Below are 14,036 nucleotides of genomic sequence, written 5' to 3'. Positions count from 1 at the left end.
TGCTACCCTTTCTTAGTAGGAAAAAAAAAAAAGACACTACAATTTCTGTCTGTAATCAGTTCCTTTTTTCCTTTATTTGCAATGATGCCCAAACAAAACTGAACTCAGCTTTTTCAAACACACTGTCCTTAACATTTATCCTGAATGTTTCCCTTTTTGAAAAATTCAATTTCTGTTAAAATCATGCTTGGGCTTACATGTCAAAGAAAAACAATACAGCAATCAACTCTGTAATTCAAAGTGAAAGGGATAAAGGCTATGTGGAATAATAAAACTAGCAGAGAATTAGCAAAAGCAAAGCAAAAATCCCACCCCATATTGGAATAATTTATTTCCAAAGACCATAAAATACTGCTGAGCAGGAGTCAGTATTTTTGCATGTGTGTGTGTTGCGGGGGGGAGGGGAGTGTGGAGTGGGCTGTACCACAATGCTCAAATGAACCTGTAGTTTATGACATTGTCACTTAGCCAGCTCTGGTCTCAAGCCACATCTTATACAAATGCTGAGTTTGAGGGGTTTATGGACCTTATCAGGTTAGCCCCGGCTTCTGCAGGAGTTAAATACTCCATATGAATCATCACTCAGAGTTGCCCCAGTGACATGGTTCTAGATCTGCCAAATTCTCATCTTATCCTGAGCGAGCCTGGGGACAGGTTCCACATTTTTCCACGTGTGTGTCATCACTTATATTCATTAATGATCGGTCTATTAGCAAATGGAACTTGCCGTCTGATTGCTTTGTGCTGAAAACTGCCCATGGCTTTTAGAATCTAAAATCAGAGGTAATCACCGATCCAGATTGGGGAGGAAGGGAGACACTGACAGCCCCAGTGGTGAAGGAAGTCATTCATTCATCTGAGGATAAAAGGCTGGAAACAGAAGCCCCGCCTGCGTTTCCTGATTTCTAGACTATTATAGCCTCAAATCAAATACAGGAGCCCCTCTGAACTTGAATGTTTCTGGAACAATGATGAGTGTAAAAAGAGAGAGAGAGAGAGAGAGAAACGGAAATGATGGATGACTTTAAAATCTTCAATGCGGACGTTTCCAAATGAAACTGCAGGGCGAACAGGAGATGTGTCTCCACCCAGCCTCCTGGCCTCCATTCCTTCCGAGTCCCGCTCCCTCCCGCTCCTTTCTGAGGCTCACAGTCCCAGGTTCTTTCCCAGTACCTCCTCCATGGGCTCCTTCCCACACTTCAAAGTAAGAATTGGCATCCCTGAGTTTGTGCTCTGTGTGGGGCATGGTGCACTCACTTTATAGAAGGCATCTGATTGAATTAACACGACAACTCTGGAAGGAGGGTATTAATTGCTGTTGTTCAGTTGCTCAGTTGTGGCTGACTCTTTGTGACCCCACGGACTGCAGCACCCCAGGCTTCCCTGTCCTTCACCAACTCTCAGAGCTTGCTCAAACTCATGTCCATTGAGTTGGTGATGCCATCTAACCATCTCATCCTCTGTCCCCTTCTCTTCCTGCCCTCAATCTTTCCCAGAATCAGGGTCTTTTCCAATGAGTCAGCTCTTTGCCTCAGGTGGCCAAAGTATTGGGGCTTCAGCTCCAACATTTCCCTACTTTTCAGATGAGGACGAATGAGGCCGGGAGAGGGTAGTGATGAGCAGTGGCAGCCGTGGCTCTGAACCCCATGCACGGTGATGCTCAGGCCTCGGGTAGACAGTCATGGTGCAGCAGGTCTGGAGGCTTGGGGCTCTTTTGAGAGCTATGCAGGAGTCAGGATTTGATAAGTGGCCAACAAAGTGATACAGTGTTAGATGAAAAATGAAGCAACAAGGCCGAGGTCTGAATGGACATTTCTGGCCTCACTGGGAAGGTATTCTCGGCCCCAGGAGGTGGTATGGTAACCCCACGGTGCCCACACTGTACCCCAGGGCCGGGCACAGACAGAACCCCCCCTGACCGGGGATTGGTCCGGGGCCAACTGTTCAGCTCACTGCTCTGCCTCGTGTTTCAGCTTCTGACTGGTCGACACCCAAAGGGAGTCCAGCGGAGGGCCGGGAACCCAGGGAGGCAGCAGACAGACCGCGGCCTTCAGCTCAGACAGAGACATGCAGCCTTCCCGATGAGCCGCTGCCGTCTGGCCTCTGCGCTTTGTTGTGACAGCAAAACACGAAGCCCTCGGCTTCATTTTTCCCCTGCTCGGTTTAATAGCGACAAAGAAAAGGAACTTCATTTCTCAGCCCAAGACTTCTTAAGCTGCGTCTCTTTCTCATTGTCCCTCAGAGAATAAAGGTCTAGAAATGAAACATGATCCCGACAAGTTTGGAAAAATGTGCTTTCACAGTCTCGGTTCAAAGCCAACCCCGACACTTGGAGACTTCAGGCTGTGTTTGTTCTCCCGGCTCTCATCACAGTGGTTCCACCGAGTCCTGGCCTCGGAGCCGACTTGAGAGGACGCCCTGGCCTCGGAGGTGGTCATGGGCACGGTCTTGTTCTAAGTGATGGCGGGAGCGGGGAGGATGAGGAAGGAGCCCTGGACCCTGCTGTTGATAAATCACCCTGCAACACAGCCAGGATGTGAAAGGCACTCAAGCCAGGGGCTGTGAAAGGAAATCACTTTCATTCCCAGCCCTGGGAATAACATGAAGCCACAGAATAAAAGCTGCCTTCCCCAGAGGTTTTTCTGAAAGTAAAAGGGAGGAGAAAATGTGAAAATCACCGGAAGGGCAGAATCAGGAGAGATGGGGAAATAAGACAGAGGGCGGCCGGCCCACCAGGTCCTTTATCCCTCTTCAGACTCAGCTTCCTCTACTGCTTCTAGCTGCGGGCGTGGGGACACCTGGGTGGTGGTGAGTGCTGGACACACTCTCGGAGGCCTGGGGTACGGGAGGCTGAGAAGTGGTCCAGGGGTCTCTGCATTTGCACGTGGTTCTGGTGAAAAGACAAGTATTTTTTTAACCCACATGACGAGCACCCAGAATTTTGCGATTCATTCTTGCAAGAACCTTACTTGTCCCCAGAGGCATTAACTGTCTTCTGGGAGGGCAGACTTGATTTCTGTGGCTGCCAATCCCAGGAGCAGGAGGGGAAGAGAAGGCAACAAGAGCTGAATTCCTTGCTCTGCTGTCCTTCTAGATGACAGCAGTGTCTTGTTTCTAGAAATAGGGGGTGCGGCCCGTAGTTCACAGCGAGTCAGATTATGCTGAGTGCAGCCTTGAGAGATGTGGATTCTTGTTCAGACTCTGTTGCTGGATGTCTTGATACCTCAATTTCACCATCTGTAAAATGGGGTTAGGGACAGCTGCTCCACCAAGCTCACATTGAAATGCAAGAGCACAAAGCTGCCCTTGATATTTACAACATTAGTAACCATTAACATGTATAGATCTTCCACCAAATGCTAGGCACTGGCCTTGCACATACGTGACTCGTTACTTCTGCTCTTGGCAACAATCCCATAATAAGCCAGGGTTTCCAGTTCCTGAATCTCCGGGAGACTCAGTAGCCCACAGTGCTGGCACTGGCTGATAGATTAAGTGGAACACATTCCAGTGTTATTATAAAGGTCAACAAGCCAGAACAGCCGGGATGTGGACCCTGGAGCCAGGCAGAGCCCAGTTTGAATCCTTGCTCTACCATTTGGCAGCTGCGTGTGTTGGGGGAAAGTTGCTTAACATCTCTGTGCCTGAAGTTTCCATCTGTAAAATGGGAGGAATCAGAGGACCTGCATTGTAGGGGTGTCATGAGGATTCCATGACATACCCACAAAGTTACTGACATTTAGTTATCCCTCTGGTAAACGTTATTTTTTTAATGCTCCTCCTGTTAAGTGGTCTTCCTGCCCAAGTGGGGCCAAGGAGAGCTGGTCCACCTTGTCATTCCCGTGACTTTCCCTGTGGGCTTTCTTTTCAAAATCCTTCAGCCCAGTTGTGAGGGAGAGAAGCCCGCCTAGAACTAGGAACGTGGTTAGGTGGTAGCACTGCCCGAGAGATGAAGGGAAAAACGGTTGCTTGGTTGAGTAGTGGTTTTTTGTTTTGTTTTTGGAAGGAGAAAAGCTGGAGCCTATGGCCCCGGCTCCCAGCTGGCAGCTCACTTTGCCTCCTTGGCCCAGACAGACTATGCCAGCTAATGCTTAGCCTCACCGAAGGCTGCCAGAAATGGCGAAGCAGGTGTCCCGGCCCTGGTTGAAAACGGGGAGGATTTTGTTCCATGTTTATTATGATCAAGGTAATCTTCTACAGCTGTAACCGAATGACTACAGGCTGCATTTGGCCTTCTCCTGGAGCCCACTATTTATTCTTTGGAGTGAACACTGGTGGAGACAAACTTCGGGTGCCCAGGAAACCGCGCCAGGCTGACCGTGAGCCCCTGCCACTCCCAGGGGGGCACCTTTTTGGGGTTGGAGCCCTTGGTGCCAGGCTGGGGGTGTGTGCACACTTGCTCAGAGGGCACATTAGATTAGCTGGCGGGACGCCTGCACCCGCTGGCCTCTGCCAGGGCTGTGTGCGGGCACCAATATCTGGTGGCCCGCCTCGTGGCCAGCAGTCCGAGATCTGAGCAGCAAATGCTCCGCTCAGCCGGGGAGGTGGAGTGACTCTGGAGGCACCCCCTCCCACACCCACAACCTGTGAAAGGTTCCTTTCCCCCAGTAACTCTGTCTGGTTTTCCAGCCCCTTTCCCAGGATGCCATGGACTGGAATCCCAGACCTCTGGTCCAGCTCTTGACCTCGTCTGGCTGGTCAAGGACTATTACAAAGTCTGGCCTCCAGCCCTCAGAGAGAGGTGGACATGAGGGCATGGCAACCCACACTGGTCTTCCTGCCCTGGACAGAGGAGCCTGGCTGGTGGGCTACAGTCCAGAGAGTTGCAGAGTCAGATACGACTGAAGTGACTTTGCAAAAATTTGAAAACACCATCCACTGTCCTTCCCAAGGGAGCACGCAGCTTAATCCCACTGCTTCTTAACCCACCTCCAGCCTCTTACACACCACGCCCCTGTGGACAAGTTGGTGGACGTGTGCAGAGGGGCTAACAACATGCCAGGGGTCTCTCCCGCCTTCCGGTCCTCCTTCAGCGTGGCTGACCCCTCCGTGGACATCTGAGCCTGCCTTTCCGATGCCCCGGCCTGGCCAGGGAGCTTGCACCTCACCCTCCTCTGGGCTCTGACCAGCTAGCTTATTCTTTAATGCAACCCAACCACCTCCCCGCTCTACCCCCACCCTCTTCTTTTTTCATCCCTTCTTCTTTTCCAACTTTCCTTCAGCTTGAGTTGTATGTGAGAGAAAGAAGGCGAATCGTGTGCCTGGCTGAGGCGTGAGATCATTTTTCTCTCCTCTTAGCACGCTCGCTGTCTGCTGGTCAGGGTTATTGGAAGAAGGCGGGAAAGATCCGTTTCCACAGAGAGCCATCTGGCTCCACCAGACTCACGCTGATGCTAATCTGCTGGTTTCTTTTTCTTTAGTCTTTTCTTTTTTTGTTGTTGTTCCCAAGGCACACTTCATCTGCAGCTGTAAACTCAGACCTGGTCCATCTGAAGGCGAGCATTCATCTGGTGCACATTTGTTATGGCATCAGGCCCCCACCCTCACCCCCGCACCCCTGTCCCCTTGTAGGTGTCGGGACATCATTGTGATCATTGGTGGGTCTGTACGGTGGTAACGTCAGGGCTGTACTTTCAAATGGAAATCAGGCAATTACGCTGCACACACAGAAATCTGACAGATGCAGGGGTTTTACACCACTGGCTGTGTCATGGGGACAAAGGCAGCCTGCACTCCCAGGGGATGGTTAAATAAACAGAATATGTTTCAAGAGCACAGAGAAATCCAGGAATAATTAACTGTGTGATGAGAGTTCATGGATCCCGTGGCGGTTTAGCTTCAAAACGTGATAATGATATGTCAGCGAACCACTTAACTCATCCTTGTAAAGGCGCCATCAGCCCACCCGTCACATGTGCAATTGAAACAGAGGTGCTGCTCTGCACATCTGTTTTCCAGCTTCCAAGTGCAAAGCCTCGCCGTATTTTCTCTTGTTTGGCTTCCCCTGTACAGAGGGCTGTAGTGGGCTTAAGGAGAAGAGGGGCTGGTCATGGCCTGGTGTCTACTTGATGGAGCAGCTTCCGGTCAATGGTCAGCGTTAAACACAGGCACTTATGCAGGAAACTATGGTGGTAATATCATCGTGGCGGCTACTGGGCCAGTAATTGTTACTTGCTGGGCACCAGTATGATCGTGTGTGTGTGAGGTTGGCCCACGATTACCCACACGTTACAGATGGGGAAATGGGTACAGAGTTAAGAACTGGGCTTCAGGTCTGGCCCTGCCCGACTCTGGTCTTAGCTCTTGGCCAGTGGTTTGTACCTTCCTAACACATCAGACACACAAGAGCTTGTGCACCCTTAGGAAGCACCTAAGTCACACGCATAGAGTTGGAGTGACTCGCTCCAGTATTCTTTCTTGGAGAATCCTAGGGACAGGGGAGCCTGGCAGGCTACAGTCCATGGGGTTGCAAAGAGTCGGACACGACAGAGTGACTAAGACACACACACACACATACACAGGAGAGACCTAAAAAAACAAATTGAAGTTGAATTTTCCCCCTAAAATATCCAGCTGTTTAAACAAATGGTTAGTCTGGAGCCTGAAACATGCTGTGAGATTTACTGCTCAACGTGTCCCAAACCGGATTGGATTGAACCATATTACCAAAAAGTCAGGTGTCCCCAAATCCTGGCCATTGTTCTTCAGTGTCCTGGAGGAAAAAACTCAGAGCAGGCTTTGGACTGAGGCTGTGGACTTCACAGCCTGTGTGTTCCCCCACTACGTCAGGGCCTTAGACTAGGCTAGGCTGATGCCAACTGGAACTGAGAAAAAGGAAAGACATTTTATCTTCTGTAAAAGGCATTTTATAAACTAAGCATAGGATAAAATAAACAAAATAGGTTTATGTGGGAATCTCTAATGCTTTCTCAGATCAACAAATGCTAATGAGGTCCCAAGATAGAATATATCAATCAAACAAAGCAGGGCGTGTCCAGAAACGTCCACTAGTTTGCCAGCGACTAATAAACACCAGTCCAATCGTGACTTGTTTTATCTTATTCAAGGGTAGAAAAACTTTTAAGGAGATCCGAAATCATTTAGAGCATTAGCTTTGTCAGGAAAAAATTTCCGCTTACAGAAAAGCTAGTTTGACTTTCTTCATCTCTATTGAACACATTTGTTAGGAAATACTCTTATAAACTTGCATTGCAGGAATGAAAAACATCATTAAAGTATCTTCTTCAATTCAAGGCCTGAATTCAAAAGGGTTGAAAACACTACTGACAAGCAAAAAGGAGGCCAGTCACAAATCATTCAAGAAATGGATCGCTCAGGAGCTCAACAAAGCAAGGAGAATATCAACTCGTGGGTGGAACCGGCCAGACTGAGCCACTCCCATCATAGGAAGGCCTGATGAGCACTAACAAACTAAAAGGAAAAAAATCAGAGCAAAGAAAACGGGAAAACCAATTAAAAATCAGAAACAAAAAATTTTAAATCAAGAAATAAATCAAGAGGTTGCCTCAAAATATATCATCATAACTAATGTGATTCAATTGGTTAACGTCTGTGATTAATTATTAGTATATCTTTCCACAAAGAAAACTGTCATTATAAGTTTTTCACACATCAAGAAGTTTTTTTTTTAATTAAGCATTTGACCAAAAGAACTATCAGTTTACAGAGCAGCCTCTAACACTTTCTCAGTTTCAACAAGCGCCATTTTGAAAGGTCAAGATGCCCAAATTTCCAGGGATAATTAATTGAACCTGAAGTCTATGAATTTGCCTGTGATTAATGAGCATCAGAAATTTACACACACACATAAAATCATTAGTTTAGCTTCCCAAATATCGAAACACATTTAGAAAACCATTCAAAATTTGTGGCTATCAACTTATGACAGAAAACAATTTAAAATCCTCTGATTAAAAAGGAATTGGTTTTACCTTTCCTTCTCTTTAACACATTTGAAAATATTATAATCTTGTGATTGTGACTATTTCAAAGTGATTGTGACTGGCAAAATCAGAATTGGTTTTGACCCAGCTCTTTCAAAACATCTGTGTGTGTATTTATATATTAACCAAATTCTCAGGTAACATATGTATTGTGACTGTATGTATGTGCATACTCTATTATAGCATCTTTTTGACCGTGCTGGGTCTTGACTGCAGCATGTGGGATCTAGTTCCCTAACCAGGGATTGAACCCAGGCTCCCTGCTTTGGGAGCATGGAGTCTTAGCCACCAGACCACGAGGAAGTCCCCACCTTAGCATCTTAGGAGAGGTAAAGCAAATTGTTGGCCAATGAAAGTACCGATAAATCAGTACTTGCCTGCAACAGTGCAGGAAAGCTTTCCATTAACCATCCTAATAAAAACATATCAAACTTCTTCACACATGATCATGGGCAATGTGAACTTTGAAAAACCATGCTCTTTATTGAAAGAAATAAAATGAGATGGGGCAGACCATATAAAAACCACATGTGGGATTTTTCAGATTTCTGTCTTCATACCCTGGAGAAAATCTATTTAGACCGAGCCATGGTTACTCATGGAAGTGTCACAGTTCTCAGATGGACCAGGGTGGAGAAATGGTTGGAAGCCTCTTGATTTAGATCAAATGTTAATAGTGGTCATCGTTAGGAACAAGAATTATGGGTGACTTTATTTTTCTCCTTTATGTGTTTGAGTTTTCCAAATTATAATGTAATGGGCTTTCAAGTGAGATATTGAAGTGAGGGGGAATGGAGCCAAGCCACCAGATTTGCATTCTGGTTCTGCTGCTCATTGTCACCTCCCGCCTCTGGATGCTCAGTTTGCTCTCTGAAGAATGGCAACCATCACACTGCCTACATCAAAAAGTTATGATCATTAGCAAGATAATGCTAGCAAAGCACACAGTGCCATGCACATTAACTATGCCATAAAAGTTAACTTAAAAAAAAAAATCATTGTCCAGCCTATGTCTGTATGGTTTCTTAAAAAACAGGAAAAAAGTGGAAATCTTGCCTCACTGATGAGGACTGTATTCTTTTCATGTGCCACATTGCCTGATTGCCAGGTATGAGTGAGCACGCCCTCCAGTTCCTTCTCTGATACGCTTCCCTGTGTTTTTCATTCATAACACTCAATGCAGCCCGAAACTCATTTCTTTATATACTGGAATCAGCCATCATGTTGATGTTAAGCTACCAATTGTTTTTAACAAGTGGCTTGTGAAACCGTGGATATTTAGCAAATGGCTTTCATAAGCCAGCACACCGCTGGCTATCTTCCCCTTTGACAATTTTAACATTTTAAATTGCACTTTAAAGGGTAGTTTGGGGTTGACGATGAAGGACAATGGCCATAACCTCAGGCCAGTGCAAGTATGACAGTTTGTAGGCAATATTACCAGCTGTAACTAGCCATAACTGATGGACCATTTTCTGAGTTGATTTTAATTATTGTGGAGGTAACTAAAAGAGAAGATTCTTTGAAAATATCTAGGAATATAAAACAAGTAGGACCCGATGTTACTTTCTGATGTAGCTCCAGCACTCTAAGGAGCAAGGTTGAGCAGCTTTGGATTTAAGATCCAAGTATTTTATTTGTCAATTCACTTCAAAAGTCGAAATAATGTAGAGGGCGTACATTATGAGGCCCCTCTTCTATCTCCCCACCTGTGCATTTATTGTTCTCATTATTTTATTGCTTTGTTTCTATTTTAAGAAAACAGAAGTAAACACACAGAGGCATTTGCATTCCCCACCACTTCCTGTTACTCAAAAGATACTATTTACACTGTTCTCCACTCAGCTTTTTCACTCAACAACAAAACCCAGAGTTTTTCCATGTTGGTATATAGACGATTTATAACTGCATATGCTTTCCTAGGTGGCTCAGTGAGTCAAGAATCCATTTGCAATACAGGAGATGCAGAAGATGAGGGTTTGATCCCTGGGTCTGGAAGATCCCCTGGAGGAGGGCATGGCTACCCACTCCAGTATCCTTGCCTGCAGAATTCCATGGACAGAGGAGCCCGAGGGCTACAGTCCTGCGGTCACAAAGAGTCGGACACGACTGAAGTGACTTAGCACGCATGCATGATTTCATCATGGCACATTAAAGATGGCCCCCAATTCTTCGTCTCATTGAGAGGTAAATTCTTGAATATGTGGTAGCCTTAGTGACTTCTTTGGCCAACAGAATACAGTGCAAGTGAGGCTGTTTGTAGGTCAGGAGTGAAGCTGTTTGTTCTTGCCTCCCATCACTTGAGTCAGGAGTCCCCGGGGAGAAGTCTGATGCCTCTGAAACCTGCATGCTGTGAGGCAGCCCAAGCTCGCCATGTGGAGGGACCTTGAACAGAGATGCTCGGCTGGTCCCCAGCCATTTCAGCCATGCTGGCTCACACCCCAGACAGGGCAGGGGAAACTGGAGACCTCATGATTCCAGCTCAACTACCAGCTGTTCTCCATGAGAATTCCTAAGTGAGAATTCTCAGCTGAGCCCCATCAACCCATGGAACCCTGAGAGAAGACATTGTTGTTCTAACTTCTATATTTTGAGGTCCTTTGTCACATAGCAGTTGATAAACGGGACACACTAATATGCAGGTACATGTGATTTATTTTATTAACCCCTCATAGATGAACATTCAGGTTGTTGCCAGTCTTTTATTTCAACCAAAGATGTAATGGTTAATCTTGTTGCCTGTATATCTTTTTATGTTGTTGCAAGTATATAATTTCCCAGAACTGAAACTGAGTCAAAAAATGCATTTGCAATCTGCTTTATTTCTATTCGTTTAGTGTCCATTTCCTTGCCCATTTTTCTATCAGCTTGTTCTTTTACATCTCAGTTTCTAGAAAATCACTTCTGAGTGATATGAGGCACGTATTTTTTCCCACTTGTCTTTGAACTTTGCTTATGTTGATTTTTGCAATAAAGAATTTTGTCTTCCAAATTTGTTACTTTTAGTATTTAATCTTTGATCCACTTGGAATTTGTTCTTATGCATACATGTAGTTACTAGTTACAAAATTTTCTTGGTACTATTATACACAGGGACATTTAATTTAGGGAGATTTGACATCTTTATGAAATTCACTCCTTTTATTCAAGAATATGGTGTACCTCTGCATTTAAGTCTGCTTTTATATCTTTCAGGATCAATTTAAAAAGCTTTTTTCATATAGATCTGGAATGTTTTGGCAATCTATGCCAGTATTCTTGCCTGGAAAATTCCATGGACAGAGGAGCCTGGTGGGCTACAGTCCATGGGGTCGCAGAGTTGGACACGACAGCACACACACTGGAACATTTCTTAGGTTTATTCTCAGTTACAGTAAGTACCAAAAAATGTTAAAGTAAGTATAAAAAAGTCTTTTCTTGGGTTACATCTTCTAACAAGTTGTTTAAATGCATGAAAGCTTTTGAAAATTGTATATTGATTTTCTATTAAGCCACCCTGCTGAAATCTTTTTAGAATTTTCTTCAGATGATCCCTTTGTGTTATCCAAGTACAAAAATTATGATTACTTTTCAATTTTTATATGTCTAATTTCTCTTTGCTGTTTATAATTTACATCTTATTCCTGACTTTAATAGGAATGCTATTGGCATTTCTCCTTTAAACACGCAGACTTTCAATTTGGTTTGTGTTAAGGAATAACACATCTGCTCCTAATTGCTGAATTTACATCAATAATGGACACTGAATTTTACTTTTAGGCATCTAGAGAGATTAGTACATATTTTTCTTTGATCATTAATATGGTGAATTCATATAACTAGACTTCCTAATGCTGAACTGAGACAGAGCAGGGCCCTGTGGCCCTCCCCGCTATCTCCGCTATGTCCTCAGCCTACCTTTTGTCTGTGGAAAAACTTTAGCCAAAGAATAAAGTTTAATCAGAGAAGAAAATGCAGAAATAAGGAGAAGCGGCCAAACAGGACAGAAGAATAATAGTTTAGTCAGTAAGAGAAGTCAAGGACCTTCCTTCTCAAGGGCTAGAGAGAATATTCTGAGCCACATCCTGTGAGCTGTCTCCTGGAGACTGAAACCCCCACCAGGTGGAAGAAGTTAACGACATGGATGACCAGGCTGGAGCCAAGACGCAAGCTTCACAATTCTAAAAACTGGCCTCAAGGAAATGGGAACCAACCAACCCTGCAACTGAGGACTAACTGTACTTAAAACAATCAAGGTGATGCTGGTCAGACCACTGATGACCAATTTCAAGATGACGGTCAGAGCTGACTGCTGCTTCTGCATGGAGCCCCCTCCCTTTGTTCTGTCTATGAAAGCTCTTGCCCGCTGGTTGTCAGGGTGGGGTGGGGAGTTGGGGAGTCGGCCTTTGGCCAGACCAGGAGGCTGGTCACCAGCCTCTGAAATAAAGCAAACTTTCCTTTCCACTAAACTTGCCTGTTTTTTAGCTTTTGAGTGGCGAGCAGCCCGACCCCACCTTTGGTAACAGAGCTACCTTTGCACTGAAAAAAGCCCCACTTTGTCACATTGAGTTAATTCTTTTGAGTTGCTGGAGTCTATTTGGTAACTTAAAAAAAAAATTTTTTTTTTTATCGTTTGGCAGGCAGGGCACCCAAGGCATGTGGGATCCTAGTTCCCCAACCAGAGATTGAACTTAGGCCCCTGCATTAGGAGCATGGAATCTTAAACCATTGGACCGCCAGGGAATTCTCACATTTGGTAATGTTTTGATCATATTTTTGCGTAAGTTTTTTTTTCAATTGTACACATTACCAGGTGTTTATATCACTATTATGCCCACCTTTTGTGTCCTGTTTAATAACTTTTCTATACTCATATCCATTTCATTTTGCTTGGTTTTTCTCATTTTGATTCTCTAAGTTCCTTACTTTTATTTTTGTCTCTTTCCTTCCAATTCACCCTTGTTTCTTTCTTTTCCTCCCATTTCTATCCTGGACCTGGCCAGTTCACACACCGTCTCTTCCTTGTTATCACTGCCAATAGATTTGTGTCTCTGTTTTGTGCCCAGCCTTTGTAGTTGTAACTGCTTCATTAAATATTTTACATTTGTAGTAAAATATTTTACTGTTTTTCCATCTGCTCTCTGGCAATATTTTATCTGCCATTTACTTTTCCTGATCTTTTCTGGTTTTATATCTTTGAAAAAGCTGGGTTTGTTCTTTTTGATGTCTCACCTTTGAGGCAGGTGAGTTTTTCTTGGACCAGAAATTTGCAGACCACATCCTAGCCTAGTAGGAATTGTCGTTATGAACCAAGGTTTATTTGCTGGCTATAGATACTAATGTCTTCTCCCCAGCCAGTGAAGATAAGCAGCTATGGGGTTTTAAAAAAAGCATCTTTTTTGGTTTCTTTTTAAAAAAAAAATGTATTTCAAATTGGAGGATAATTGCTTTGCAGTGTTATGTTGGTTTACAGCAACATGGACCAGCTATAAGTTCACATATATTCCCTCCCTCTTGAACCTCCCACCCACATCCCCCTTCCCTTCCAATGCCCCCACACCCCAATTTTCCCCCACCCCTCGGTCACAGAGCACCAGGCTGAACTCCCTGTTCTCTGTAGCAACTTCTCACTGCCGTCTCTCACATGGCACTGTATATACGGCAATGCTACTGTTAGTCCCACTCTCTTCTTCACCTGCTGTGCCCCCAAGTCTGTTCCCTATGTCAAAAAGCATCCATCTTTTCCCCTGCTGCATGTAAGTAGGGCGTTCCCTGCAAATGTGTGATTTTTAAAACCCCATCACCTCTATACTTTACACAACTAAACTGAGTCTAGGGGAGTTTTTGCTGCCCTGCTTTACGTCGTCCCTCCGCTGTAAACAGGAGGCTTAGCTTCTGCTCCTCACCCCTTTCACAAAGGCGTTTTGCTGACTTCTGACACCTGCAATCAGGCACTCGCCTCTCCTCTCCCTCCTAACTGCTCCCCGCTTTTTCTAGCCCAACCACCTGCTTTGTTGTTTTTAACTCCCTCCTACTTTTTCCTGAAAATGGAAACTTAATCTTCATTTTTTGTTTTCCTTTTGCTTTTTACAA

General features: G+C 44.9%; 1 protein-coding gene across 4 annotated transcripts in view; it reads left to right on the top strand.

Annotated features, from left to right (window-relative positions):
* Positions 1-3,223, top strand: part of LOC122686638 (guanylate cyclase soluble subunit beta-2-like) — a 35,651-nt gene extending 32,428 nt beyond the window's left edge. For all 4 annotated transcript variants that reach the window (XM_043891822.1, XM_043891820.1, XM_043891821.1 and 1 more), the window contains one exon: positions 1,974-3,223. In XM_043891822.1, coding sequence (XP_043747757.1) covers positions 1,974-2,119 — 146 coding nt within the window. In that variant the 3' untranslated portion in view covers positions 2,120-3,223. The remainder of the gene's footprint in view (positions 1-1,973) is intronic.
* Positions 3,224-14,036: the final 10,813 nt, after the last annotated feature.

This window comes from Cervus elaphus, chromosome 30 (assembly GCF_910594005.1).
Source record: "Cervus elaphus chromosome 30, mCerEla1.1, whole genome shotgun sequence".
In the NCBI taxonomy this organism is placed as follows: domain Eukaryota; kingdom Metazoa; phylum Chordata; class Mammalia; order Artiodactyla; family Cervidae; genus Cervus; species Cervus elaphus.
This window is presented reverse-complemented; position numbering and strand designations above follow the sequence as displayed.